The 27053-nt window shown below is 42.9% G+C and overlaps 1 protein-coding gene across 4 annotated transcripts in view; it reads left to right on the top strand.

Annotated features, from left to right (window-relative positions):
* The first annotated feature begins 238 nt into the window (after window positions 1-238).
* Window positions 239-27053, top strand: part of LOC122556612 (polypeptide N-acetylgalactosaminyltransferase 10-like) — a 106685-nt gene continuing 79870 nt past the window's right edge. The window contains exon 1 of one of the 4 annotated variants that reach the window (XM_087995304.1): window positions 239-451. In XM_087995304.1, the coding sequence (XP_087851430.1) occupies window positions 320-451 (132 nt within the window). In that variant the 5' untranslated portion in view covers window positions 239-319. The remainder of the gene's footprint in view (window positions 452-27053) is intronic. The other 3 variants (XM_087995303.1, XM_043703513.2, XM_043703515.2) reach the window with 3 other exon arrangements.

Here is a 27053-nt window from a genome sequence, read left to right as displayed (position 1 = left end):
ACTCGGAGGAGCGATTGAAACCGCGTGAGGGTGTTTTCCTGAACGATACAGTTACAAAAATACTAAAGTTATACCTTTGAATTTAAATTGTTCAAATATAGATATTCAATAATTATAATGACACGAAATATGTCGAGCTGAAAGGAAATTAGACGAATACTTTGGTGACTGGATGTTCTGAGTTTAGAAATCTCCCCCATCGGGATAATGGTACCAGCCAGCGGAAGTCCCTGGTTCAGTAGCTGCGAGGAGCTGCAGGGAGAAAGTTGGATACATTCTTACTGATAGCAAAGTCTCTTGTTCAACCAGACACTGGGAGATGAGGCGGAGGCAAAAGAGACTTCTTCAGGTGGCCGGCTTAATCCTCCTAACCATAGTTTTCCTCCCGAACGTCGGGCTGTGGTCCCTGTACAGGGAGAAGCAGTTAGAGAGCCCAGCTGAAGTGGTGCAGGTATGAAATCACACATTCCCAGCTGAGTTCTAATACCTGGGACCAGCTGTGGTGCAAGTATTATTCATCAGGGTCGTGCACTTATTTACCTTTATGATATGAACTCAAACTTGTATGATTTCATACCTGTTGTGGTGCCTAAAAATGTGTTGATGTATCAGTTGCTTATAAAATATAGAGAGGGAGATTTAAAATGTTGATTTTAGGTTGTTTACGTTTTTTGAGAGCTGCTGTTTAGGGTATGGGTCACGGACATACAATTAAGGAACTTCTAAAATTCCCGATATTCTGTTCCTGTGTATAGAACCTAGAGGAGGAGCTTTGTCAGCTTCCTTACTTCCTTGATATTCGATGCTATATTTACACAGCGGTTCTTATCTGAGCCCATTCGCTGCAGTGTGGATCCAGTTAGAGAATAGAGTTTAGATCAGAGTGGTGCTGGAAAATCCAGTTAGCCAGACGCCTGTTCAAATAACCGGGCCGATTGTTCTGTATAGGCATGTTTTCTCCCCCTGTATGCAATTGTTAAATGTTAAGATGGTGTGCGTAACAGTTCTAACCATTTCGACGATTAAATAAATATACGTTTATTCGAAGACGTGGAGGAGTGCATGCTAAGGAGCTTGGAGACACTTTAAACCTCACTAGGCAGTTCACTGGAGTAATAATTAATGACCATGTCAAATTGAAGTAGTGAGAAACTAGCCCTTTTAAGAATCTCGTTTTGCATCTGTGGAATTAAATTGCATCCTACAGACGTGAAAGTGGCACTGTAAGTATTATCAGAATTAACTACTCCTGAAATAGCTTTTCGTTCTTCAATAAACAGAGCGATTTTAGATTAATATTGTGTATTTTCTGCTGACTGCCATCACAAGGTACTACCGATTAGTTTGTTTTTGCAATAATTTGAAAAGAAAATGCCCCTTCGTTCTTCTGATAACTGTTTCACACTTCTGATGGACAGTCCGATGATGAATGAAACCCAAACTATTTATCTGGAAAGTTTGTGCTGCAAAAGACTTGGACACAGTATCTTATGATCTTGTGCTGGTCAACTTTCTTCACAGCCAGTTTAACACTTTTAGAAATGTTACAAAACCATTAGGTTACTTTGAATTCAATTTGATTGCTCTTCAGAAAAAAAGAATGCAAATCTATCCAAAGTTGATTTTACTTTAAGTAATGTTATCGTCTAACAATGCACTGTGCAGTTCACAGAATTGTTAAGGTGCAGCATGAGGCCATTCAGCCCATCATGTCGGTGTTGCTTTCTTATAATTTTAACATTATGCCAACCACCTGCCTTTTCTCTCCACCCTGTGCATTATTTCTATCTAAATAATTATCAAATGCTCCCAAATGTCTTAATTAAACCTGCCACCACTATGCGCCAGACGGTGCATTCCATACCTAATTTCCTGCTGTATGGAAAACACTTTTTCTCCCCTTGTGTGCTTCTTTTGCAACACACTTCAAAACTGGGCCCTCTGTTCTCAATTCAGTCATGAGTGTGAACTGTTCCTTCCTGTCTACTCTGTCCAGACTTCTTGGATATTGAAAACTTCAATTAAATCTGTTCTCCAAGGAAAACAGTCTCAACTTCTCCAAACTTCTCTAACTGAATGAGCTGTTCTTGCAAAACTCTTCTGCATTCTGTCCGATATGTTCACATCCTTTCTGTAGTGTGGCATCCAGAACCATAAGAGGTCCAACCAGTGACTTGTATAAATTAATCATTACTTCCTTATGACATTAAAAAATTTTCTCCCAATCATTTAGGACTGAGGAAAATTTTCTTCACTAGAGAACTGTGAATCTTTGGTATTCTCTACACTTGTCAATCTGGATCCAAACTAGATGGTTAGACACAGATTAGTGTGTTGGAGACTTCAGTGGAGTGATACAAACAGCAAGTGATGTACTAGTGGGAATTTGTTTCGAGTGGGAATTCAACTGGTCTGTCCTTTTCAAGTCCAATTTTAGAGTAAAGTCAGGTTCGGGCATAACTTTTTAAGTAAAATAATCAAATTATAGTAGGCAGCTGCCTGATGTGGCAATTAAGAGTTCAAGCATTTTGAATTCCTTTTATTTAAAAGAAGTGTTGCTCACTGTGGCTAAGAAATAAACTAAGACTGAGCAGATCTGTATAAGAAAGAGGTTTTGTTGCCTCGTGTGGTCAGTACGGAACATTATCAATATGCAGGAGACTTGAGTGAAGTGAGATGCAAGATGAGTGAGTGTACTACAGGAAATTTGTTCAAGTGGGAATTCAGTGCAAAGGGTGATGCTTTAAGTGATGTTGAATGCAAGGAGCAGGCTCTCCAGAATGAGAGGTATGCAAGAGAAGATGAAAGGCATGCATCAAGAGTCTTACCTGCATTGATGTCACAAATCACAGCATGACACAAGTGCAGGGAAAGATGCTGATTTGAGAATATGACTGGTGAATGGTTCTAGTCTTTAAAGTAAATGTAAGATCTTCAATTTGTGTTTAGGTGTCCAGCATTTTTTTTTGCTATTTTAAAATTGTTGTTTAATTGATACTGGTGATTTAAATAATAAAGATTAAATATCATGCATGGTGGCTCAGTGGTTAGCACTGCTGCCTCATAGTGCCAAGGACCCAGGTTCGATTCCAGCTACTGTGTCTGTGTGGAGTTTGCACATTCTCCCTGTGTCTGCGTGGGTTTCCTCTGGGTGCTCCGGTTTACTCCCACAATCCAAAGATATGCAGGTCAGGTGAATTGGCCATGCTAAATTGCCCATAGTCTTACGCGATTAGTCAGATGGGGTCTGGGTGGGTTACTCTTCGGAGGGTCAGTGTGGACTTGTTGGGCCGAAGGACCTGTTTCCACACTGTAGGGAATCTAATCTAATCATTATATTCCCTGATCTTTTACATTTCAGAGTAATTAATTTATAAATTAAATCAAATACAATAGTGATGGCAGGATAGGTGATGTGTTACTGTTGCATTATATGGAAACTGCTGGACGTCAATGTGATCCAGAGTGACTACATCTGCGATAAGTGTTTGCAGCTCAAGAAACCCCAAATCAGCGTTGAGGAGTAGCAGACATCGCATATATCAGAAAGGGGCACATTACCTTGTTCCGAAGGACTCCAGAGCTGGTTCTGCTCAGAATAGGTAATTCAAAATTGGTCTGTGATTGGGAACAGAAGAGTGTGACTACAGTTGAGGTGGGTATGGGAAGCTAGAGGGTTGCAATTGGGGAGCCTTGCAAGTTGTATGCTCACAAATGGGCAGTGCAGAGAAGGTGAACAAGTTGACCACAGAACTTTGGTACAGAGATGTACAAATGGAAGTAGAAAACATCAGTGTAGTAGTGGTAGAGAATAGTATAATTAGGGGATAGATACTGTTTTCTACAGCCATGAGTGGGAGTCTCAAAGGCTATATTGTCTGCCCTATGCCAAGAGCTAAGGACATCTCTGGGCTAGGGAAAGAACTGGAGAGGAGGGATCCGGTTGTCATCAACCACATTCATACCAATGGCATGAATAGGACTGGAAAGGAGATTCTCCTGAAAGATTTTGAGCAGTTAGAAGGGTAAATTAGACAACAGAACCTCCAGTATAATAACTTCTAAATTACTGCTGTGGGCAAACTAGCAAAGGGTAGATAAAGTTGATGATTGATGAGGGTGAAATGAACAAACAACAAAGATTACAACACAAGAGCAAGCCCTTCGGCCTTCCATGCCTGCGCCGATCCAGATCCTTAAACCTGTTGCTTATTTTCTGCCAACTCTTGTACTCAATAACCTGTCCAATGAAGGAAAGTGTGCCCTATGCCTTTTTGACCACTCTATCGACCTGCGTTGCCACCTTCAGGGTACAGTGGACCTGAACACCCAGCTCTCTCTGTACATCAATTTCCTAAGGGCTTTTCCATTTACTGTAGATCCCTCTTGAATCAGATCTTCCAAAATGCATCACCTCGCATTTGTTGGGATTGAACTCCATCTGTCATTTTTCTGCCTAACCCTCCAATCTATCTACACTCTGCTGCATTTTCTGACAGCCCCCTTCACTATCTGCTACTCCACCAATCTGAGTTTCAGGTTGTGAGGTATTGGCACCAGTGCTGGGGCAGAAGTGAGCAATTCTGGTGGGAGTTCAGGCTTCACTTAAATCATGCTGGGACTAGTGTCCTGACGTTGAATAAGTAGGGATTTAGAGAGGGCTTTAAAGTAACCAGTGGGTACAATTTGAAGATTGTCAGCAAGAGCAGTAGGAGTCAGATGGTAAACATCTTTATTCAGATTTGTTCGGATTTGGAATATGCTGCCTGAGAGAGTGGTGGAGGCAGGTTTCAAAAAAGAGCTGGATATGTATTTGAAAGTGATGAATTTAGAAAGCTGTGGAGCTCGGGCTGGAGAGTGGGACTGGTTGGGTAGCTCTTTTGATACTGAGCTGAAACTGTGTTGCTGGAAAAGCGCAGCAGGTCAGGCAGCATCCAGGGAACAGGAGAATTGACGTTTCGGGCATAAGCCCTTCTTCAGGAAGGGCTTATGCCCGAAACGTCGATTCTCCTGTTCCCTGGATGCTGCCTGACCTGCTGCGCTTTTCCAGCAACACATTTTCAGCTCTGATCTCCAGCATCTGCAGACCTCACTTTCTAGCTCTTTTGGTAGCCAGTATAAACACAATGGAATGGATGGCTTTCTCCTGTACTGTAAAATTCTGTGATTCTAGGGTTAGGGAGGATTTGGAGAGGGTAAGTGTAGGCTCATAAAGCAAAAGAATATGGTAGAATTACAAGGTGGCTATTTGTGTACGATACTTAGTAATACAGGAAGTGACAAGAGTGTACAAATATATAAAAACAGCAATAAATAGTTACAAAGGGGGAAGATGGTAAAAAGGAGAAATTAATGGCCCATTATCTGAGTGCATGTAGTATTCAGAACAAAATTAATTAATGGCATAGGTTAATGAGTTCGATGTTATAGTCATTAGGGAGACATGGTTAAAAGGAGATCAAAGCTGGAAACTAAATATTCAGCAATCTGTAACTTTACAAAATGTTGGTCAAGAAGAATGGTAGGGTAGCAAGGATGGGATAGGGTATGTTTGATGGCTTGAAGTTACGTTGGATCAGAAAATGTAGAATCCATGAGGATGGAGGTAACAAATAAAAAGATGGCATTGCCTAGGGGTAGTCCAGCAATAACTATATGGTGGGACAGAGTAGAAATCAGGAGATAGTGAGGGCATTGTCTTTTTTAAAAAAAGGCTGTGTGTTAAGCCTGGTTGACTTTAATCTTATGTAGATTGAGATAGTCCGATTGTCCGGGGTAGCCATGAGGAAGAATAAACAATTTCCTGGAACTAGATGTTGTGAATCTAAACAGGAATCATACAATTTTGGATCTGATCATGTGTAATGAGGCAGCTTTAATAAGTGATGTCAGAGTAAATGTTCCCATGGGAATGACTGTAAAGTGGTAGAATTTAGCATTCCGTTTGAGTGGGAGAAACTTGGGTCAGAAACATAAACAAGAGTAATTTCAAAGTAGCAAGGACAGAGTTAACTGCAGTGGATTGGAAAAGGAGTTTAGCAGCAAAGAGAGCTCATGGATTATGTATTCCAGTGAGGAAAGAGGATTTTAGGAAGGGGATAAGCCAAACAGTGAACCAGAAAAGTTAAGGATAGCATCAAATTAAAAGAAAAGATACAATGAAGTAATGATAAGGGAAAATAATGGTGGGAAGGCAGGCAATGGCAGAGGAGTTGAATGATGCTCTGCAATCTTCGCAGGAGAAGATGCGAATAGTGTCCCAAAAATACTAAATATTCAAGGGGCAAAAGAAGGAGAAGATTTAAACACAATAACTATCAACAGAGAAAATGTACCAAAAAAACTAGTTACAGTAAAGACTGATAAGTCTCCTAGACCTAATGGGATGCATCCAAGGATATGAAAAGAAGTAGCTACTGTGATGATGGTTACAGTGGTAATTTTGCAAGAATCCTTAGATTTGTGAAAAGTCCCAGAGGATTGGCAACTTGCAAATGTTATAATGTTTAAAAGACACTTCGATAAGTACACGCATAGGAAACGTTTTTAGAGGGATATGGACCAGGAGCAGGCAGGTGGGACTAGTTTAGTTTGGGATTATGTTCGACATGGGCTGGTTAGACCGAAGGTAAAAACAATGACTGCAGATGCTGGAAACCAGATTCTGGATCAGTGGTGCTGGAAGAGCACAGCAATTCAGGCAGCATCCGAGGACAGGCAAAATCGACGTTTCGGGCAAAAGCCCTTCATCAGGAATAAAGGCAGAGAGCCTGAAGCATGGAGAGATAAGCTAGAGGAGGGTGGGGGTGGGAGAGAGTGGCATAGAGTACAATAGGTCAGTGGGGAAGGAGATGAAGGTGATAGGTCAGGGAGGAGAGGGTGGAGTGGATAGGTGGAAAAGGAGCTGGGCAGGTCGGACAAGTCCGGACAGGTCAGGGGATCGAGTTTCTGGAGGTTAGAAGCTAGGATGAGGTGGGGGAAGGGGAAATGAGGAAACTGTTAAAATCCACATTGATGCCCTGGGGTTGAAGTGTTCCGAGGCGGAAGATGAGGCGTTCTTCCTCCAGGCGTCTGGTGGTGAGGGAGCGGCGGTGGAGGAGGCCCAGCACCTCCATATCCTCGGCAGAGTGGGAGGGGGAGTTGAAATGTTGAGCCACTGGGCGATGTGGTTGATTGGTGCGGGTGTCTCGGAGATGTTCCCTAAAGCGCTCTGCTAGGAGGCGTCCAGTCTCCCCAATGTAGAGGAGACCGCATCGGGAGCAACGGATACAATAGATGATATTAGTGGATGTGCAGGTAAAACTTTGATGGATGTGGAAAGCTCCTTTGGGGCCTTGGATGGAGGTGAGGGAGGAGGTGTGGGCGCAGGTTTTACAGTTCCTGCGGTGGCAGGGGAAAGTGCCAGGATGGGAGGGTGGGTCGTAGGGGGGCGTGGACCTGACCAGGTAGTCACGGAGGGAACGGTCTTTGCGGAAGGCGGAGAGGGGTGGGGAGGGAAATATATCCCTGGTGGTGGGGTCTGTTTGGAGGTGGCGGAAATGTCGGCGGATGATTTGGTTTATGCGAAGGTTGGTAGGGTGGAAGGTGAGCACCAGGGGCGTTCTGTCCTTGTTGCGGTTGGAGGGGTTGGGTCTGAGGGCGGAGGTGCGGGATGTGGATGAGATGCGTTGGAGGGCATCTTTAACCACGTGGGAAGGGAAATTGCGGTCTCTAAAGAAGGAGGCCATCTGGTGTGTTCTATGGTGGAACCGCTCCTCCTGGGAGCAGATACGGCGGAGGCGGAGGAATTGGGAATACGGGATGGCATTTTTGCAAGAGGTAGGGTGGGAAGAGGTGTAATCCAGGTAGCTGTGGGAGTCGGTGGGTTTGTAGAAGATGTCAGTGTCAAGTCGGTCGTCACTGATGGAGATGGAGAGGTCCAGGAAGGGGAGGGAGGTGTCAGAGATGGTCCAGGTAAATTTAAGGTCAGGGTGGAATGTGTTGGTGAAGTTGATGAATTGCTCAACCTCCTCGCGGGAGCACGAGGTGGCGCCAATGCAGTCATCAATGTAGCGGAGGAAGAGGTGGGGAGTGGTGCCGGTGTAATTACGGAAGATCAACTGCTCTACGTAGCCAACAAAGAGACAGGCATAGCTGGGGCCCATACGTGTGCCCATGGCTACCCCTTTGGTCTGGAGGAAGTGGGAGGATTCAAAGGAGAAATTGTTAAGGGTGAGGACCAGTTCGGCCAAACGAATGAGAGTGTCGGTGGAGGGGTACTGTTGGGAACGTCTGGAGAGGAAAAAACGGAGGGCTTGGAGGCCCTGGTCATGGCGGATGGAGGTGTAGAGGGATTGGATATCCATGGTGAAGATGAGGTGTTGGGAGCCGGGGAAACGGAAGTCTTGGAGGAGGTGGAGGGCGTGGGTGGTGTCTCGAACGTATGTGGGGAGTTCCTGGACTAGGGGGGATAGGACAGTGTCGAGGTAGGTAGAGATGAGTTCAGTGGGGCAGGAGCATGCTGAGACAATGGGTCGGCCAGGGTGGTCAGGCTTGTGGATCTTGGGAAGGAGGTAGAACCGGGCAGTGCGGGGTTCCCGGACTATGAGGTTGGAAGCTGTGGGTGGGAGATCTCCTGAGGTGATGAGGTTCTGTATGGTCTGGGAGATGATGGTTTGGTGATGGGGGGTGGGGTCATGGTCAAGGGGGCGGTAGGAAGAGGTGTCCTCGAGTTGGCGTTTGGCTTCAGCGATGTAGAGGTCAGTGCGCCAGACTACCACTGCGCCCCCTTTGTCCGCTGGCTTGATGGTGAGGTCAGGATTGAACAATTCTTCCGTCGCCTCCGCCTCCGAGCTTACTTTCACAATCAGGACTCCCGCCCACCTTCTGAGGACCCCTTCGCCCACCTCCAACACACTGCATCCACCTGGACACCCCGCGCTGGCCTATTACCTGCCCTCGACCTCTTCATTTCCAACTGCCGCCGGGACATTAACCGCCTCAACCTGTCGACCCCCCTCCCCCACTCCAACCTCTCACCCTCACAACGCGCAGCCCTCCAATCCCTCTGCTCCAATCCTGACCTCACCATCAAGCCAGCGGACAAAGGGGGCGCAGTGGTAGTCTGGCGCACTGACCTCTACATCGCTGAAGCCAAACGCCAACTCGAGGACACCTCTTCCTACCGCCCCCTTGACCATGACCCCACCCCCCATCACCAAACCATCATCTCCCAGACCATACAGAACCTCATCACCTCAGGAGATCTCCCACCCACAGCTTCCAACCTCATAGTCCGGGAACCCCGCACTGCCCGGTTCTACCTCCTTCCCAAGATCCACAAGCCTGACCACCCTGGCCGACCCATTGTCTCAGCATGCTCCTGCCCCACTGAACTCATCTCTACCTACCTCGACACTGTCCTATCCCCCCTAGTCCAGGAACTCCCCACATACGTTCGAGACACCACCCACGCCCTCCACCTCCTCCAAGACTTCCGTTTCCCCGGCTCCCAACACCTCATCTTCACCATGGATATCCAATCCCTCTACACCTCCATCCGCCATGACCAGGGCCTCCAAGCCCTCCGTTTTTTCCTCTCCAGACGTTCCCAACAGTACCCCTCCACCGACACTCTCATTCGTTTGGCCGAACTGGTCCTCACCCTTAACAATTTCTCCTTTGAATCCTCCCACTTCCTCCAGACCAAAGGGGTAGCCATGGGCACACGTATGGGCCCTAGCTATGCCTGTCTCTTTGTTGGCTACGTAGAGCAGTTGATCTTCCGTAATTACACCGGCACCACTCCCCACCTCTTCCTCCGCTACATTGATGACTGCATTGGCGCCACCTCGTGCTCCCGCGAGGAGGTTGAGCAATTCATCAACTTCACCAACACATTCCACCCTGACCTTAAATTTACCTGGACCATCTCTGACACCTCCCTCCCCTTCCTGGACCTCTCCATCTCCATCAGTGACGACCGACTTGACACTGACATCTTCTACAAACCCACCGACTCCCACAGCTACCTGGATTACACCTCTTCCCACCCTACCTCTTGCAAAAATGCCATCCCGTATTCCCAATTCCTCCGCCTCCGCCGTATCTGCTCCCAGGAGGAGCGGTTCCACCATAGAACATACCAGATGGCCTCCTTCTTTAGAGACCGCAATTTCCCTTCCCACGTGGTTAAAGATGCCCTCCAACGCATCTCATCCACATCCCGCACCTCCGCCCTCAGACCCAACCCCTCCAACCGCAACAAGGACAGAACGCCCCTGGTGCTCACCTTCCACCCTACCAACCTTCGCATAAACCAAATCATCCGCCGACATTTCCGCCACCTCCAAACAGACCCCACCACCAGGGATATATTTCCCTCCCCACCCCTCTCCGCCTTCCGCAAAGACCGTTCCCTCCGTGACTACCTGGTCAGGTCCACGCCCCCCTACGACCCACCCTCCCATCCTGGCACTTTCCCCTGCCACTGCAGGAACTGTAAAACCTGCGCCCACACCTCCTCCCTCACCTCCATCCAAGGCCCTAAAGGAGCCTTCCACATCCATCAAAGTTTTACCTGCACATCCACTAATATCATCTATTGTATCCGTTGCTCCCGATGCGGTCTCCTCTACATTGGGGAGACTGGACGCCTCCTAGCAGAGCGCTTTAGGGAACATCTCCGAGACACCCGCACCAATCAACCACATCGCCCAGTGGCTCAACATTTCAACTCCCCCTCCCACTCTGCCGAGGATATGGAGGTGCTGGGCCTCCTCCACCGCCGCTCCCTCACCACCAGACGCCTGGAGGAAGAACGCCTCATCTTCCGCCTCGGAACACTTCAACCCCAGGGCATCAATGTGGATTTTAACAGTTTCCTCATTTCCCCTTCCCCCACCTCATCCTAGCTTCTAACCTCCAGAAACTCTATCCCCTGACCTGTCCGGACTTGTCCGACCTGCCCAGCTCCTTTTCCACCTATCCACTCCACCCTCTCCTCCCTGACCTATCACCTTCATCTCCTTCCCCACTGACCTATTGTACTCTATGCCACTCTCTCCCACCCCCACCCTCCTCTAGCTTATCTCTCCATGCTTCAGGCTCTCTGCCTTTATTCCTGATGAAGGGCTTTTGCCCGAAACGTCGATTTTGCCTGTCCTCGGATGCTGCCTGAATTGCTGTGCTCTTCCAGCACCACTGGTTAGACCGAAGGGCCAGTTTCCATGCTGTTTGAATCTATTTCATTTAAAATGGGAAGGAAATGATAAACAGGAACTGTATGATAATTAGCTTAATATCTGTCATTGGGGAAAATGTTAGAGTTTCTTACAAAAGCTGTAACAGGAGAACATTTCGAAATGCACCATATGGTCAAGCAGAGTCAGCATGGCTTCATGAAGCAGAAATGCTGCCTGAAAAACTTCTAAGAATTCTTTGGGAAGGTAGCGGGAAAGATAGGGGAAAGCAGTGGATGTAATATACTTGGATGAGTTAAGGTGTTTGGTAAGGTGCCATCTGTTAGATAACTTAACAGGATGAGAGCTCAATGTATTGGAGGTAGTATGTTAGAATAGAGGATTGACTGACTAATAAAAGACAGCGTTGGAATAGGGGATGGAATTTTCAGGATGACAACCTGTAACTAGTGGAGTGCCACAAGGAGTTTTGCTGCAACTACAATTATTTACAATATAATTAAATGGCTTGATTTGAATGAATAGTGAATGTACAATAACCAAGTTTGCCGATGGTACAAAAACAGGTGGGGAAGCAAGTGCTGAGCATGACAAAAATATCTACAGAGGCAATTTGAAAGGTTAACGTAATGGAAACTTGACAGGTGGAACATATGGTAAAATGTATGGTCTTGCACATTGGCAGGAAGAATAAAGCATCTGAATATTATTTAAATTGACAAAGACTGCAGAAAGCTGTAGAGGGATTAGGAGTCTTTGTACATAAATCATAAAAGGCTAGCATAACATCTCGGGAATAGGAAATGCAAATGGATTGTTGACCTTTATTTCAAAGGCAATAGATTATAAAAGCAGGAAACTTTCATTAAGCCTGTACAGGGCACTGGTCAGAACACAGCTGGGATACTGTGAACTTGAACCCTATCCAAGGAAACGTATACTGATATTGGAGACAGTCAGAGAAGATTGATCCTGGTAATGGAGGAACTGTCTTTGAGGAGAAGTTGAGAAGGTCAGGTCTGAACTCATTGGATTTTAGAAGAATGAATGGGAACCTTCTTGAAACATATAATATTCTTCAGTGACTTGATAAGGTAGTTTGGGAAAGGTTGTTTCCTCTTGACAAGAGTCTAGGGCCAACAAGCATAACCTCAGAATAAGTTGTTGTCTTTTTAAGTCAGTGATGAGGAGGAATTTCTCATCTGAGGCTGGCAAATCTGTAGAATTTTCTACTGCAGAGGTAGAATTGTTAACTATATTCGGGGTTGAGAAATTTTAAATTAATGAGGGAATTGAGGATTATGAGGTAAAAGCAGTAAAGTGGAGTTGAGGATGAAAAAAAAACCAGGACCTCATTGAATGGTGCACATCTGCCCTTGCGTCTTACAATCAGCTTAATTGAAGAAACAAACTTGCTAGGTAGTCTGTTTTCTACCTTGAATACAGGATCTTTTCTCTGTGAGGACCCAGCCCAATTAAATCGGATGTAAGTAATCTGTTCCAAGAAAGATTTTTTGATCCAAAACCTTTCCCATTTGTTCAATTTGCTAGGTAATCCAATACATTTTAAAGGCCGTTGAAACATTACTGCCAATCACAAGTTCCAATATTAAAAATCACACATCACGAGATTATAGTCCAACAGATTTCTTTGGAAGCACGCTAGCTTTCGGAGCACTGCTCCTTCATCAGGTGGTTGTCAACTGAAAGCTAGTGCTTCCAAAGAAACCTTTTGGACTATAACCTGGTGTTGTGTAATTTTTAACTTTGTACACCCCAATCCAACACCGGCACCTCCAAACCAGGACAAGTTCCAATGTTTTTTTGTCTGTTTGAATGCTGCAGACCCTCCCCACAGAAAATCATCAACTTGCATTGTAAAGAGGGCTGTTTCGGTTCTGTGATATCAGTAAAACTCTGAGTCCAATTTTAAGGTGAATGGAACCTTCCAGCAGGATGACCAAACTGAGATGTACTATACTTTCACTGCATTATTCAACCCAAAGAACCATTTATTACATTTCCGCAGCTTCCCTTCTAGATCATCTTGTGCTTTAAGTTGTTTCAAAAATAATTCTCATTTAAAGTTGCAAAATGCAGCTTTTACACAGACAGACTTCTACTCCCAGAATTATTTTGCTCAAAGAGGTATGATTTTCAAGATCATGTTCTTGCAGTAGGAGAGCCACTCTTAACACCTTGTTCATTGAGCTTTTCATTAAAACCTTGAGCCATTAGTCCAGCATTAGCCTTGTACATCCCATAGGAAACACTTTTGTTTTTCTGTGCATATCCATCCATGTGATAAGGCTGGTACACGCTTATGTAGTAGTCTGCAACCTTTTTCAGCTTAGCTTAATCAGTTTGTAGTCACAAGCACATCTTGATCATAGGGGCTTAAACTTGTGGTGTACCTGGCTTGTTCCATGGACCTTGCTCTTGTCAAACTTTGATATTAACTTGACCTCCTATCTCATTCTGAAATACTACTGTTACTATAATTAAAATCTCACTGTCCTGTGAGCAGAATTCCTTTCACTACGTTTCCAGGTCCACTCTTACTACAGTTTCTGGCAGGATGTTGACAGGAGATTCAGTGAAGTTAATGTTATTGAATGTTTAGGGGTGATGGTTAGATTTCCTCTTGTTGGAGATGGTCATTACCTGACACTGTGTGGAGTGAATGTCATTTGCCACTTGTCAGATCAAGGCTGAATCTCTTTCAGGCCTTGATACATTTGGACAATGATTGCTTCAGTATCAGAGGACTCACAAATGGTGCTGAACATCATGCAATCATTAGTGAACATTTCCACTTTGATTTTATGGAGGAAAGTTTATTGATGCAGCAGCTGAAGGTGGTTGGACTGAGGACCTCCTGCAGAGATGTCCTGGAAGTGAAATGACAGAGCTCCAGCTACCACAATCATCATCCTTATGACTCTAAACAGTAGAAAGCTTTCTTTGTGATTCTCTTTGACTCCAATTTTGATCCAGGGCAGTCACTTTCATTTCAGCAAATTCACCTCTGTAATTTAGCCCTTGGGACCATGTTTGAACTAAGGCTTCAAGAATTTGGAGCACAATAGCCCTGGCAGAGCCAATACTAAGCAGCAGTGAGCAGGTTGTTGCTGAGCAAGTACTGCTGGATAACTATGTTAATGATACCTTCGGTTACTTTGCTGATGATGATCCAAGAACAGACTTGAGGTGGTAATTGGTCTGGTTGGGTATGTTTTGCTTTTGCGGACAGGGCATCCCTAGGAAATCTTCCATGTTGTCAGGTTGATGCCAGGCTTGTAGCTGTAGTAGAAAGCTTGGCTAGGGATGTAGCAAGTTCTGGAACACAAGTCTTCAGGACCATCTTAGGAAGGTTGTTAGCACCCTTAGACTTTATATTATTCAGTGTCTTCAGTCTCTTTTTTTTGTTTTTGTATCATTTTGGAGTGAAGTGAATTGGCTGAAGAGTGGCATCTGTGATACTGGGGATCATGGGAGGAGGCTAAGATGGATTATCCACCAGACTTTGAGTAGAAAATTGTTGCAAATGCTTGTTTCTTGACTCTCACACTGATGTGCTGTCTCCCACATCATTCAGAATGGGGATAACTGTGGAGCAGCTTCCTCCAGTGAATTGTTTAATTCGCCATCACTATCCATGACAAGACTGCAGAGCACACATCTGATTTGTTATCTGTTAAATCACTTGGCTTGATCTGTCACTTGCTCATCCTCTTTGGCATTTTCATAGTCCTGTTCTGTCGCTTCACCAAGTTGACACCTCTTCTTCAGATATGCTTGGTGCTGCTCCCAGCTTGTCCTCCTGCACTGTTCATCGAACCTTCAGTGTCATGGGGTCAAACAGGGTGAAGCTCCCTTCCTTATGACATTGTGGATATACCTATATTGAATGGATTGCAGCAGTTCAAGAAAGCAGCTCGCCACCAACTTCAAGAGCAACTAGGGATAGGCAATAAATGCTGTCCCAGCCAGTGATGACCATATCCCATGAATGAATTAAAAAAGAAGCTGGCTCCCTCTGGCATGAATGTATCTTTCGTGACTATAGGTTGTTTTCCTTGGAAGTAAACAGCTTTGTCCTATGTCTCAGTATCATTTTGTCTTTATTCAATTGGCTTTTCATCTCCCATAATTTCAATTGTGTAACATTTATGTGCACAGAGTACATGGGAACTTATCCCTTTCTATAGCTTGTTCAGATTCTCGAAGTGTGCAGTCAGTGCTAATTAACCTCACGGAATATGTCCTTATTGTTTGGTTGCCAGTCTGTAAAATTACTGTTCTCCATTGCTACCTAAACTCTTAGAGACCTTTGCACTCTTTTCTGCTCATCTCTTTTGCAACATAGTACATCCCTTGGATTAACATTTATTCCTAATGGCTTTGGGCAATGCCACATGTTCTGTGAACCTTTGGCCTGAATGAATGCTGTTCTCCCTTGATGCAGTTCATTCAAGTGCTCAGAAGAAGTGGAATATTTTCATAAAGCCCTCCCCAAGGCAGGGATTAATCACTCATTACTGAGGGAATCTTTAGATTTCTCACAAAGCCAATTAATATGGACTGTTGCGCCTAGCTAATTGTAGTGAGTTCTTTACTTGCCTCTGCCAGGGCAGGTATTAACTAACAACTCAGTTGATCTGCTGATTTTTTTGTGAAACATCTCGTCTTATCATGTGATTTCTTTCAGACTTGTCATCAGCGAAAGGGACAATCTACTCTCATGTTCACATATGGTGCATCCCTAAATTCATCATTGACAAGCTCCCCAACCCCTGCACATTGTCAGGAATTTAGTCTGGAGGGTATTCATTTCTCCACTTACCTTGTCCATTCTTATTGTAGACAGACTAAATTCATTTTCCATGTTTATGAAGTACAAGATGGAAAGTTTTTATTTATTCCATACCTTCAATTCTACTGTTAAAGCTTTGTTAAAGTATTTTTCTATGGGCTGTGATGCTGTCATATTAGCTTTCCTTGGGTTTTAAAGAAGAGTCATATGGACTTGAAAAGTTCTCTCCACAGATACTGTGTGTTAGAGCTGAAAATCCCATTGAGCCTTAAGGTTACTGAAAATGTGTTTTCCTTTGGAATATTCTTAAGATTTCTGACATCTGTTCCAAACATGTTTTCTTTTTATAAGTACAACTCTGGTTATTACTGTGTTTGACCCCTTAACACAATCCACCAATTTGAAGGCAAATGCTTAATTAGGAATTTCCGAATAGAGTTTTTCAAGTCTTTCATATTTTCTGAAATTCCATTTTTTTAAATGAATTCCATTATTTATTACTCTACAGAACTTCCATCCTGCTTTCTAAATTTAAATCTGACTTCGCCTTCTATTCATTTATTCAACCAGTTATTAAAAAAAGTAATCCATTCATATTAATAGATTATTCAACCCTTCCTCAGTACCAAATCTTGAACATCCTCGCTCTGAATATTTTACACTTGATCCTGCTTTTAGTAGGAAGTAGATTGTCAAGGCAACACCTTGCTTTTTCCTTTTGCAACAATGCATTCTGTGTACCATATCCATTTCAATTTTCCATTGATCGTTACATCCAGCTTCACAGAACAAGAGTGGGAAATAACATTCTAAATTGTTACACTAACTTTTGGTTATTCTTTTCAAACATAGCTCAAATTATGATCATCGCTCTCTGAAAATAACTCTTTTTTTAAATTTTATCTTCACCTTTAGACAGCCATGATCTGCTACCACTGTCAGTCAGCATCCAAGCCAGACGGTGAAGCAAAAACGAACCAAGACACTTTACTTTGTGGATAGTGTTTATTTACTATGCAATCTCTTAATTCCTTCCACCTCTAGTGTTTGTAGGTGGCCCCCATTATATATGTGCTCAGACCATTAGCAGCTTTAAATACATTAGCAAACTTAACAATATGATTATATAAACATTAACACCACAGTGAATTGTGGCGTTTCCATCATTGAATACATTTAAAGTTGGGATAGATACATTTTCAGTCTGTTAGGGAGCCTAAGAATATGAGGAATGGACCAGAAATTGTGTTTAAAGCTAAAGGTCAGCAATGGCCATATTGAATGGTGGAGCAGGCTTGATGATTTGGCCCGTGAATATTTCTTGTGGCTTTTTTTCTGTTCACTCACAGGATGTTGGTGTCAATGGCTAGGCTGGCATTCATTGCCCATCCCTTAAAAAAAAGGCAGTTAAGAGTCAACCACATTTTGTGTGGGTCTGAAGTCACATGTAAGCCAGAACAGATAAGGATGGCAGATTTCCTTCCATAAAGAACACTAGTGAACCAGATGGGTTTTTCCTGACAATGGATTTGTGGTCATCATTAGATTCTTAAATCCAGATGGTGGAATTTGAACATTGGTCCCCAGAACATTATCTAGGTCTCTGGATTAATAGTTCAGTGATGATACTGCTGGGCCAACACCTCCCCACATTATGTTTTGTGTTTTTTATCCCTCTGTAAATTGGGACAATACTTTAATTTATTAGCAGCTTAAACTCCTTATTAAACCACATAATGTAAATATAGATAATCATTGACTAATAATTGTCAGTTTGAAACCTAGTTAATTAAATAAAATAGGATAAAGGTGGCACGGCAGTTGCTGTGTTGCAGGAGCTGGTTGACACCTGTGTGATCTAATGCAGCCACATCGGTGGTACAAGTTTGTAAATGCAAATGTCAGCTCTGAGTTATTGAGTTGCAATCTGAATAGGCGATGCTGAGGCTTTGGGGAATGGGGAGGTTACTTCCACACTTGGTTCCACTAAACAATCATGCACCTGAGGCTAAGTTCTTAAATTTTGGTCCATGACCAGGAACAATAGGATGTGATTTGTAAGTGAAACAGACATGGAAATCCAGAAGATAGCAATGGAGGAGTCCCAGCCTTCCTGTTGTAAACTGGTTTGATGATCTTGCAGTTTGTGTGGATAAGAGCAGGGACTGCGGTGAGAATTGGTTAAATTAACCATGGCTGTAGAGGACTGATCAAGTGGGGAAAGACATTAGTTGCTCCAGATGGTAGCACACTTAACTGTGGATAATGTGTAATATGATTGGATTAATTAATTACCTTGTCAGAAAGGATCCTATCTGTAAGAATGATCATCACAGGATAGAATCTAACATTCAGTTTGAGAGTTAGAAATATGGATTTCAAACTAATGTCTTAAACTTAAATGAGGAGAAGTTGAGGGTAGGAAGAGAGAGTTCATTTAAATTGGTTTGGGAGAAGAATTTAAATAGTGAAATGGTAGAGAAGCAATGGCAAAGTCTCAGCCAGAAGCATCCTCCATTTGTGAGTAACGAAGAGCATTAAGGATAGTATCAAATTGAAAAATAACACACATACTATGCTGCTAGATTATTAGTGGACCTGAAGATTAGGAAGATTTTAGAAACTGGCTCGGGATGACTGAAAATAAATGGAGAGAGAGAGATTGAGGTATCTGATAAATTTAGTAAGAAATATATAAACAGACCAGTACAACATCTCCAAGTATATCACAAGGAAAAGAAAGAACCACTGCAGTGAGACTTGGTTCCTGAGAGAGCATAGACTATAAGATGTAGGAGTAGAATTAACCCATTCACCCCACTGAAGCTGCTTCTCCGTTCAATCATGGCTGATCTGTTTTCAATCCCATTCTCCTGTTTTTCTCCCTATAACCCTTGATCTCCTTACTAATCAAGAAACTATATTTCTCTGTCTTAAATAATTCAATGAATTGACCTTTATAGCCCTTGGCAGCAACAAGTTTCATAGAGTCACCACCTTCTAGCTGAAGAAATTTCTCCTCATCGCCATTCTAAAGGGTTGTCCTTTAACTGTGCTTTAATCATGGCTGTGCCCTGGGTCCTAGCCTGTCCTGATGGAAACATCTTCTCCACATCCACTCTGTCTAGGCTTCTTGGTATCCGGTAAGTTTCAATTAGATTCCCCCTTATTCTTCTAAACTCTTTTTTTTTCCCCATTAATTAGCCAGTACAGATTTCAGACTGTTTCAGATTGGAGGCCTGTGACCAGTGGAGTGTCTCAAGGATTGGTGCTGGGTCCACTACTTTTCTTCATTTATATAAATGATTTGGATGTGAGTGTAAGAGGTATAGTTAGTAAGTTTGCTAATGACACCAAAATTGGAGAAGTAGTGGACAGCAAAGAAGGTTACCTTGGATTCCAATGGGATCTTGATCAGATGGACCAATGGGCTGCGAAGTGGCAGATGGAGTTTAATTCAAATAAATGTGAGGTGCAGTATTTTGGGAAAGCAAATCTTAGTAGGACTTACACATTTAATGGTAAGGTCCTAGGGAGTGTTGCTGAACAAAGAGACCTTGAGTGCAGGTTCACAGCTCATTGAAAGTGGAGTCGCAGGTAGATAGAATAGTGAAGAAGGCATTTGGTATGCTTTCCTTTATTGGTCAGAGTATTGAATACAGGAGTTTGGAGGTCATGTTGCTGCCGTACAAGACATTGGTTAGGCCACTGTTAGAATATTGTATGCAGTTCTGGTATCCTTCCTTTGGAAAGATGTTGTGAAACTTGAAAGGGTTCAGAAAAGATGTACAAGGATGTTGCCAGGGTTGGAGAATATGAGTTATAGGGAGAGATTGAGTAGGCTATGGCGGTTTTCCCTGGTGCGTCGGAGGCTGAGGGGTGACCTTATAGAGGTTTATAAAATCATGAGGGGCATGGATAGGATAAATAGACAAAGTCTTTTCCCTGGGGGTGGGAGAGTCCAGAATTAGAGGGCATAGATTTAGGGTGAGAGGGGAAAGATGTAAAAGAGACCTAAGGGGCAACTTTTTTTATGCAGAGGGTGGTACATGTATGGAATGAGCTACCAGAGGAAGTGGTGGAGTCTGGTACAATTGCAACATTTAAGAGGTATTTGGATGGGTATATGAATAAGAAGGGTTTGTAGGGATATGGGCCGGGTGCTGGCAGGTGGGACTAGATTGGGTTGGGCTATCTTATCGGCATGGATGAATTGGACTGAAGGGTCTGTTTCTGTGCTGTACATCTCTGACTCTATGACTCTACAGTCTTTTTGGATATAATGCAATAGTTCCATTCACATGTGTTATAAGAAAATCTCACAATAGCAGCACCAGAATCACATTATAGCCAGTACAGGTAAGGAAAGTTCTCATTGTACAAATAATGATCTAAACTTTTCAATCGCGTGATAGTCAATTCGCATTGAAGAAATGTGCGTTAAAGCACTGTTCTCTATACTTTATGGTGGGTAACTCTGTATGAAGCATCACCTGGTGTGGATCAGAAATCCCACTCTGGCGTGACATTCTCTGGTGCATTTGCTGGTGAGGAAGTCTAAGGGATTGGTAGAATTGCAGTTTGGTGATTTCAAGCAGGTGGTGGTTGTCCCACACCCTTACTTAGCTGGACCTATCAGCTAAAGCTTTGTAATGCATGTTGATTTCAGTGTTGATGACTGTGAAGCCGAGACATGTAAAGCTATCAGCAACTTCCAGCACCACATTGTCATGACATTGGATGCGAAATGGCAAAGTTCAAGGCCGTGACATTTGTCTTCCTGATACTAATGGTCAAACTAAATTTTTTTACAGGCATGAGAGTTGTCCCTGTGCCATGAAGGTGTTCCTTAGCATGGAATGTTAGTGTGGCATCATCCATGAAGAATCACTCTCTGAGGACTTTATGTACCTTATCTTGGTTCTCTGGTCTGCTTCCACAGACAATGTGACTACCCTCAGGGCTAGTAATCTCTGGCTAGCAGGTCTCTGATGTGGGGCAAATTCCCACTTTTTCTCTCTTAATTGGCTACCAAGCATATAATAACAGAAAAGTGACTTCCTTCGGGGGGTTGGCTACTCTAACTTTAGGGATTTTGGTAGGGTATTACAGAGCTCTCAACCCAGAGTTACAGGGTAAACCTAGCACACACTTTGAGTATCTTATACTGGAGGATTGCCTTTTTAAATTCTCTGAGTAAAATGACTGAAACTGAAAATGAGTTTAGAATCATAGAATCCCGACAGTGCAGACACAAGCCATTTGGCCTGTCAAATCCACACTGATTCTCTGAAGAGCATTATTTTGCTGTCTTCACCATTCCCAACTGCCCTCATCAAACTTTAAAGAGCCATAGACCTTATGCAGCACTTTTTATGTTCTGATTTCATTCACTTGTATCCTGGACAATAAGACTATTAAATACCAAAAAGGTTTAGGAAGGGTATTTAGCCAATCTAGTTTTTCCTTCTGGACTTCCTCTCTCATGCTCTGGACACTTAATTTTGGAATTACCTTCTAGTCTTTAATCCTTGCATGTCACTTCAATCCTCAAGTTAATTGCCGGCAGTCTTGAAATAGGAATTGTACTATGCCTTTTCAGAATTAAACGAATGGTACATATAGTCTGACCTGTCTTCTTATAACATCTGATCTATGTACAGACTATTGACGACTCTGTATAACTTGTATGACAGTTTCTAAGTCAGTCTGAAGATGCTGAGATGCCAGTCACCATTTATTTAATCTATATTGGTAAAGCCTACATGCTATATCCCAAAGGTAGTCTAGGGTAAATGATGCTAACTTGCCTATCCCTTTACAATTGGTGCTCCCAAGTTTCAAATGTAGTGAATTGTAGCTGGGTATAAACAAACACCCATCAAGCAATGTTAAAATCTCTGAGAAAATTCAGACTTCCACATAACTGCTGAACGAATGACACATTAAGATTTCATGTTTGAATATCCTTACTATTTTTTAATAGATTTTTTTATTGAAAATTTAACACGTTTTAACAAACTTACAAAATAAAAAACACAAATACAAACACTAATATACAATTAAATATTAAATAAATAAATAATAACCAAAACCTGTCAAACGAAAAGAAAAGATAAAGAAAAAAAAAGACAAAGCTCAACTAACTACTAATCTAACCTATAACTAACCAGAGCGTATAATAAAATATCTTGCATTACTCAAGAGAAAAAAAGGATAACATAGTAATTAAATAGAAGTACATGCTCGGAATGAATTAATGTCAAGTCATAATAAAACCCGTATTCATACGGGATTCCTCCCCCAAGGGGCCCCAGACCAGCCAGAACCGCTACCACAAATATATGAAAGCCCTTACAAAATGGCTGAAATATCTGTATCTATGTAATTCAGGAAGGGCTGCCATATTTTATAGAATAATTCAGTTTTTTGGTGCACCATATTTGTAAGGAAGTCAAAGGGAATACATTCCATGATTAACCTGTGCCAATTCGGAAGTCCTGGAGGGCCCTCAGCTACTCAGTTTACTAAGATATTTTTCCTTGCACAAAAGGAGAGAATGGAATATAATTTCCTCTCGTGCATATCCAGGGAAGGCAAGCTCAAAGCTCAGGAGAAGAGATACTGGATCTACTCTAATTTCTGTTCCCAAGATTTCTGTCAAAGCATTTGCTACTCTGACCCAGTATTTGCGGATCTTATGACATGTCCATAAGCAATGTGTGAGAGTGCCCACTTCAATTTTACATTTGGGACACATTGGAGATGCTCCTGCCCTAAATTTTACCGGTGCTACATGAGTCCTATGGAGCATCTTTAACTGAATGGCCTGGGTTCTATTACAGATGGAGATTTTTCTGGCATTTTCCCAGATGTCATCCCACATTTCTGTGGATATTTCCAACCCCAATTCCTGATCCCATGTTCGAAGCAAACGTTCCATGTCTTCCGACACTTCATTATGTAATAAATGGTAGAGAATGCTGACCGAGGGTAAACCCATTGGCCACAACACTCTACGTTCTCTATCAGATTTATAAAGGCTATCTAAAAACGTAGTCGTCTTCTGTATGTAATCTCGAATTTGGAAGTATCGAAAGAGGTCTCCATTAGATAATCCAAATTTCTGGTGCAGCTGTTCGAAAGACATCAAGATCCCCTCATCAAACAGATCCCCTAAACAGGAGATACCCCTGGACTTCCAGCATTTAAATGTGGCGTCTGTGAGCCCTGCTTGAAAACCCCATGCCCCCATTATAGGAGTATAAGGGGAGGTTTTATGTGAATTACCCTAGTTTTGCCGCATTATCTTCCAGGCTTTAATTGTGTTTAATACTATAGGGTTTTTACTATGGTCCATATTGACTTTCATCTTATCTAAAAATAAGAGGTTAATAAGTGGGCACTTTACTTGAGAAGCCTCAATGTCCAGCCAGATTGATTGCGCGTCAGTCGAGACCCAATCGGCTATGTAGCTTAATAGGGAAATCAGCTGATACTTCCTAAAGTCTGGAAAATCCATCCCTCCCCTTGCCTGTGGAAACTGTAGCTTCTTTAACTTAATGAGGAACCACCTCTGACTCCAGATGAAAGAACCAAGCCAACCATACAATTTGCACAGTGACGGCTTCGGCAGCATCACCGGGAACATTCTCATAAGGTATAAGAGACGGGGCAAGACATTCATTTTAATTAGAGCTATTCTGCCTAGCCAGGAAATTGGAAGATCCCCCCAACGTTGAAGGTCCTGCCTTATCCTTTCCAGTAGATGCACAAAATTGACCTTGCATAGCTGGCCAAATATTGGGGTGATAAAAATACCTAAATATAAAAAAACACCGAAAGGGAAAGTGTGATCCGTCCAATAAGTAGGACATACTAGCGAGACCACCCATTGGCATGGCCTCTGATTTTGAGAAATTAATTTTCTAGCCTGTGTATGTACTAAATAAATTAATAACTTGGATCAGGCGGGGCATGGACACCAAAGGATTACTAAGAAAAAGGAGAACATCATTTGCTTAAAGGGTAATTTTATGTTTACCTGTGCCAACCCTCGGGGCCGTTATATTAGAGTCAGCCCGTATAGTTTCCGCTAGTGGCTCAATTATTAGCGTGAATAGCAACGGTGAGAGAGGACATCCCTGACGGCAGCCCCTACCCACACTGAAGCTATCCGAGCCTAAGCCATTGGTGATCACGACTGCTTTGGGGTCATTATACAATGTTGAGACCCATTTAGCAAATACCTTTCCAACACCAAACCTTTCCAATTATAGAACAGGTATGACCATTCACCCTTGACAAATGCCTTCTCTGCGTCCAATCCTGGTATTCTTTCCTGATGACAGACTAGAATCACATTCAAAACCCTTCTAATATTATTGGATGATTTATGGCCCTTGATAAACCCCGTCTAGTCCTCTTTTATGATATATGGCAATACCCTCTCCAGCCTCAACGCTAATGTTTTAGAAAGAATTTTAAAGTCTACATTTAGCAAGGATATTGGTCTCTATGATGCACAGTCTTCTGATTCCTTTCCTTTCCTTGAGAATGAGGGAGATATTCGCCTTTTTCAACGAAGGCGGAAGGTAGCCCTGACTATATGAGTAGTTGTGCATGTCCATAAGTGGACCAGCTAATACTCCTGTAAACTCTTTGTAGAATTCAACCTGAAATCCATCTGGGCCAGGTGCCTTACCGTACTGAAGCTGCCTGATTGTGTCAAGTATTTCCTGGGTTGTTCGGGGAGCATTCAGGACCGACACCTGTTCCGGGCTTAAGTCCGGAATGGCCAGGCTTTTAAAAAAGGACTGCATCTTCCTGGCTGTATCTTCACAATCCTGCGATTTATACAAATCAGAGTAAAACTTTCTGAAGATTGTGTTGATCCTTTTATGATTGTGAGTCAGAGTACCAGCACTTTCCCAGATGAACATGATAGCTTGAGGGGCCTTTTTTACCCCTGCGAGAACCGCTAGGTATCTACCAGGCTTATCGCCAAATTCATATAATCGTTGCTTTGCAAATAATATTTCCCTCTTTGCTGTTTGGGTAAGCGCGGTATTCAGGGCTGTCCTAAGGGCCGTAATCCTTTGTAAGTTAGCAACAGAGGGCCTATCAACGTACGGTGTCTCAGCTGCCTTTAAGCGAGCCTTGAGTCGACGCTGTTGTTCTCCCATTAGTTTTTTCTGGGTTGCCGAGAATGAAATGATCAGACCCCGCGCATAAGCCTTAATGGTCTCTCACATCTTTGATGGGTTACTAGCCATACCTGAATTAATTTCCAAAAAAGTTTTGAAATCTTGAGAGAAATATTTTACAAATTTACTATCCTTCATTAAGAAAGAATCCATACACCAATATCAGGGGGCCGTCTCATTGTTCCTAGTCTTGATTTCCATATACACTGCAGCGTGATCAGAAATTATTATATTACCTATTTTGCAGGATAATATGGAATTCAAAAAGGTTGAAGGGGCAAAAAAACATATCAATTCTAGTGTGACACTTATATGGATTAGAATAAAAAGAGAAATCTCTGCCTTGCGGGTGGAGGCACCTCCACACATCTACTAATCCTAACTCTTTATTCAAACCCGCCAATTGCCTGGATCTGGGGGATACACCCGCAGTACTCTTGGGTATCCTGTCTATCTCCGGGTCCATAGTGCAATTAAAGTCTCCCCCAATAATTGTATGACAAGCCCCAAGAGCCATCAGTTTGGAGAAAGCTTCCATTATAAATTTGAAAGGATGCGCCGGGGGACAATACAGATTCAAAATTCCATATTCCTCTCCATTTATAAGGGCTTTAATCAGTATGTACCGTCCAGATTCATCTTTTATCTGACTTAGGATTTTGAAAGGGAGATTCTTCTGAAATAAGAATGACTACTCACCTACTTTTTGAACTGAAAGACGAAAAGAAGGCCTGATCAAATCCACCCTGTTGTAATTTCAAGTGTTCTTTATCCAGTAAATGTGTCTCCTGTAAGACAGCTATATCAACTCTTTTTTTTTTGAGGTTTGATAGTATTTTCTTCCTTTTGATTGGCGAATTACTCCCCTTGGCATTCCAGATACACCATTTAATCGAATGACTAACCACTATCGTCCAGGCAAGTCCGAGACACCCCGGGAGGAGAAACCCCATCCAAAACATCCTGAGCATAGACCATAGAAAATTCACAAAAATAGAGATTCTTTAATACACTCACGCCAATCTAGTAAAAAACTATTTCTAAATAAAACAAAATATAAAACATATTTAAAAGGAGATTTTCCCCCTTGCTTCCAGGGGGCATTACTTCCTTTCCGGAAACCCATCATATCCTCTCCCAACCAGTGTCCCACTCTTGACCCAGGCACCCCATAATAAAATAGAAAAATTCAAGTGTACTATAAAGCTAAAGTTAACAGTGAGTACCCTAACCCCCCACCCACACCAACACCTACATACATTTAGCAATGTTAATACCACTAAAACCTATATAGTTACAGTAAAACTATAAAGTTACAGTCTCAGTAGGTAATAATTAAGTATAATAACACAAAATAAAAGGGGGGAACAATCCCACTCTAAAAGAAAGAGATAAGGTAGGACAAGGCAGATGCCCTCCCCCCCTCATCTGAATCAACTAGACCGCCCGGCCTACATTTAAAAAAAAGAAAATCACACAGTGGAGAACAAATAAGCCCCCCTCCCTACCACCCCGGAGATGATATTAAACAATAAAGGGAATAAGAGGAATAAAAAGGAGTAAACCGGGGGTGGGTGGGAAGCAGAACAGCATCATTAACCACATGAATTAATTCTTACAATCTATTTAAGAGAGTCCAAAAATTCTTTGGCCTTCTCCGGCGATTCGAAGTTATAGACTGACCCTTGGTGGTTAAAATGTAGCGTCGCTGGGTAGCACAGGGAGTACTGAATGTTTAAACCCCTTAGACGCTTCTTCGTTTCATCAAACGCCCTCCTCTTGCGGACCAAAGCTGGGGAAAAATCCTGAAACGGCATAATCTTAGATTCCTTGTATGTCATGGCCTGGGGA

This window comes from Chiloscyllium plagiosum, unplaced genomic scaffold (assembly GCF_037043375.1).
Source record: "Chiloscyllium plagiosum isolate Xiang-an unplaced genomic scaffold, Cpla_swu_hap1 HiC_scaffold_16, whole genome shotgun sequence".
NCBI classification, from domain to species: domain Eukaryota; kingdom Metazoa; phylum Chordata; class Chondrichthyes; order Orectolobiformes; family Hemiscylliidae; genus Chiloscyllium; species Chiloscyllium plagiosum.
The sequence above is the reverse complement of the archived record's forward strand: the minus strand, read 5'-3'. Positions and strand labels throughout refer to the sequence as shown.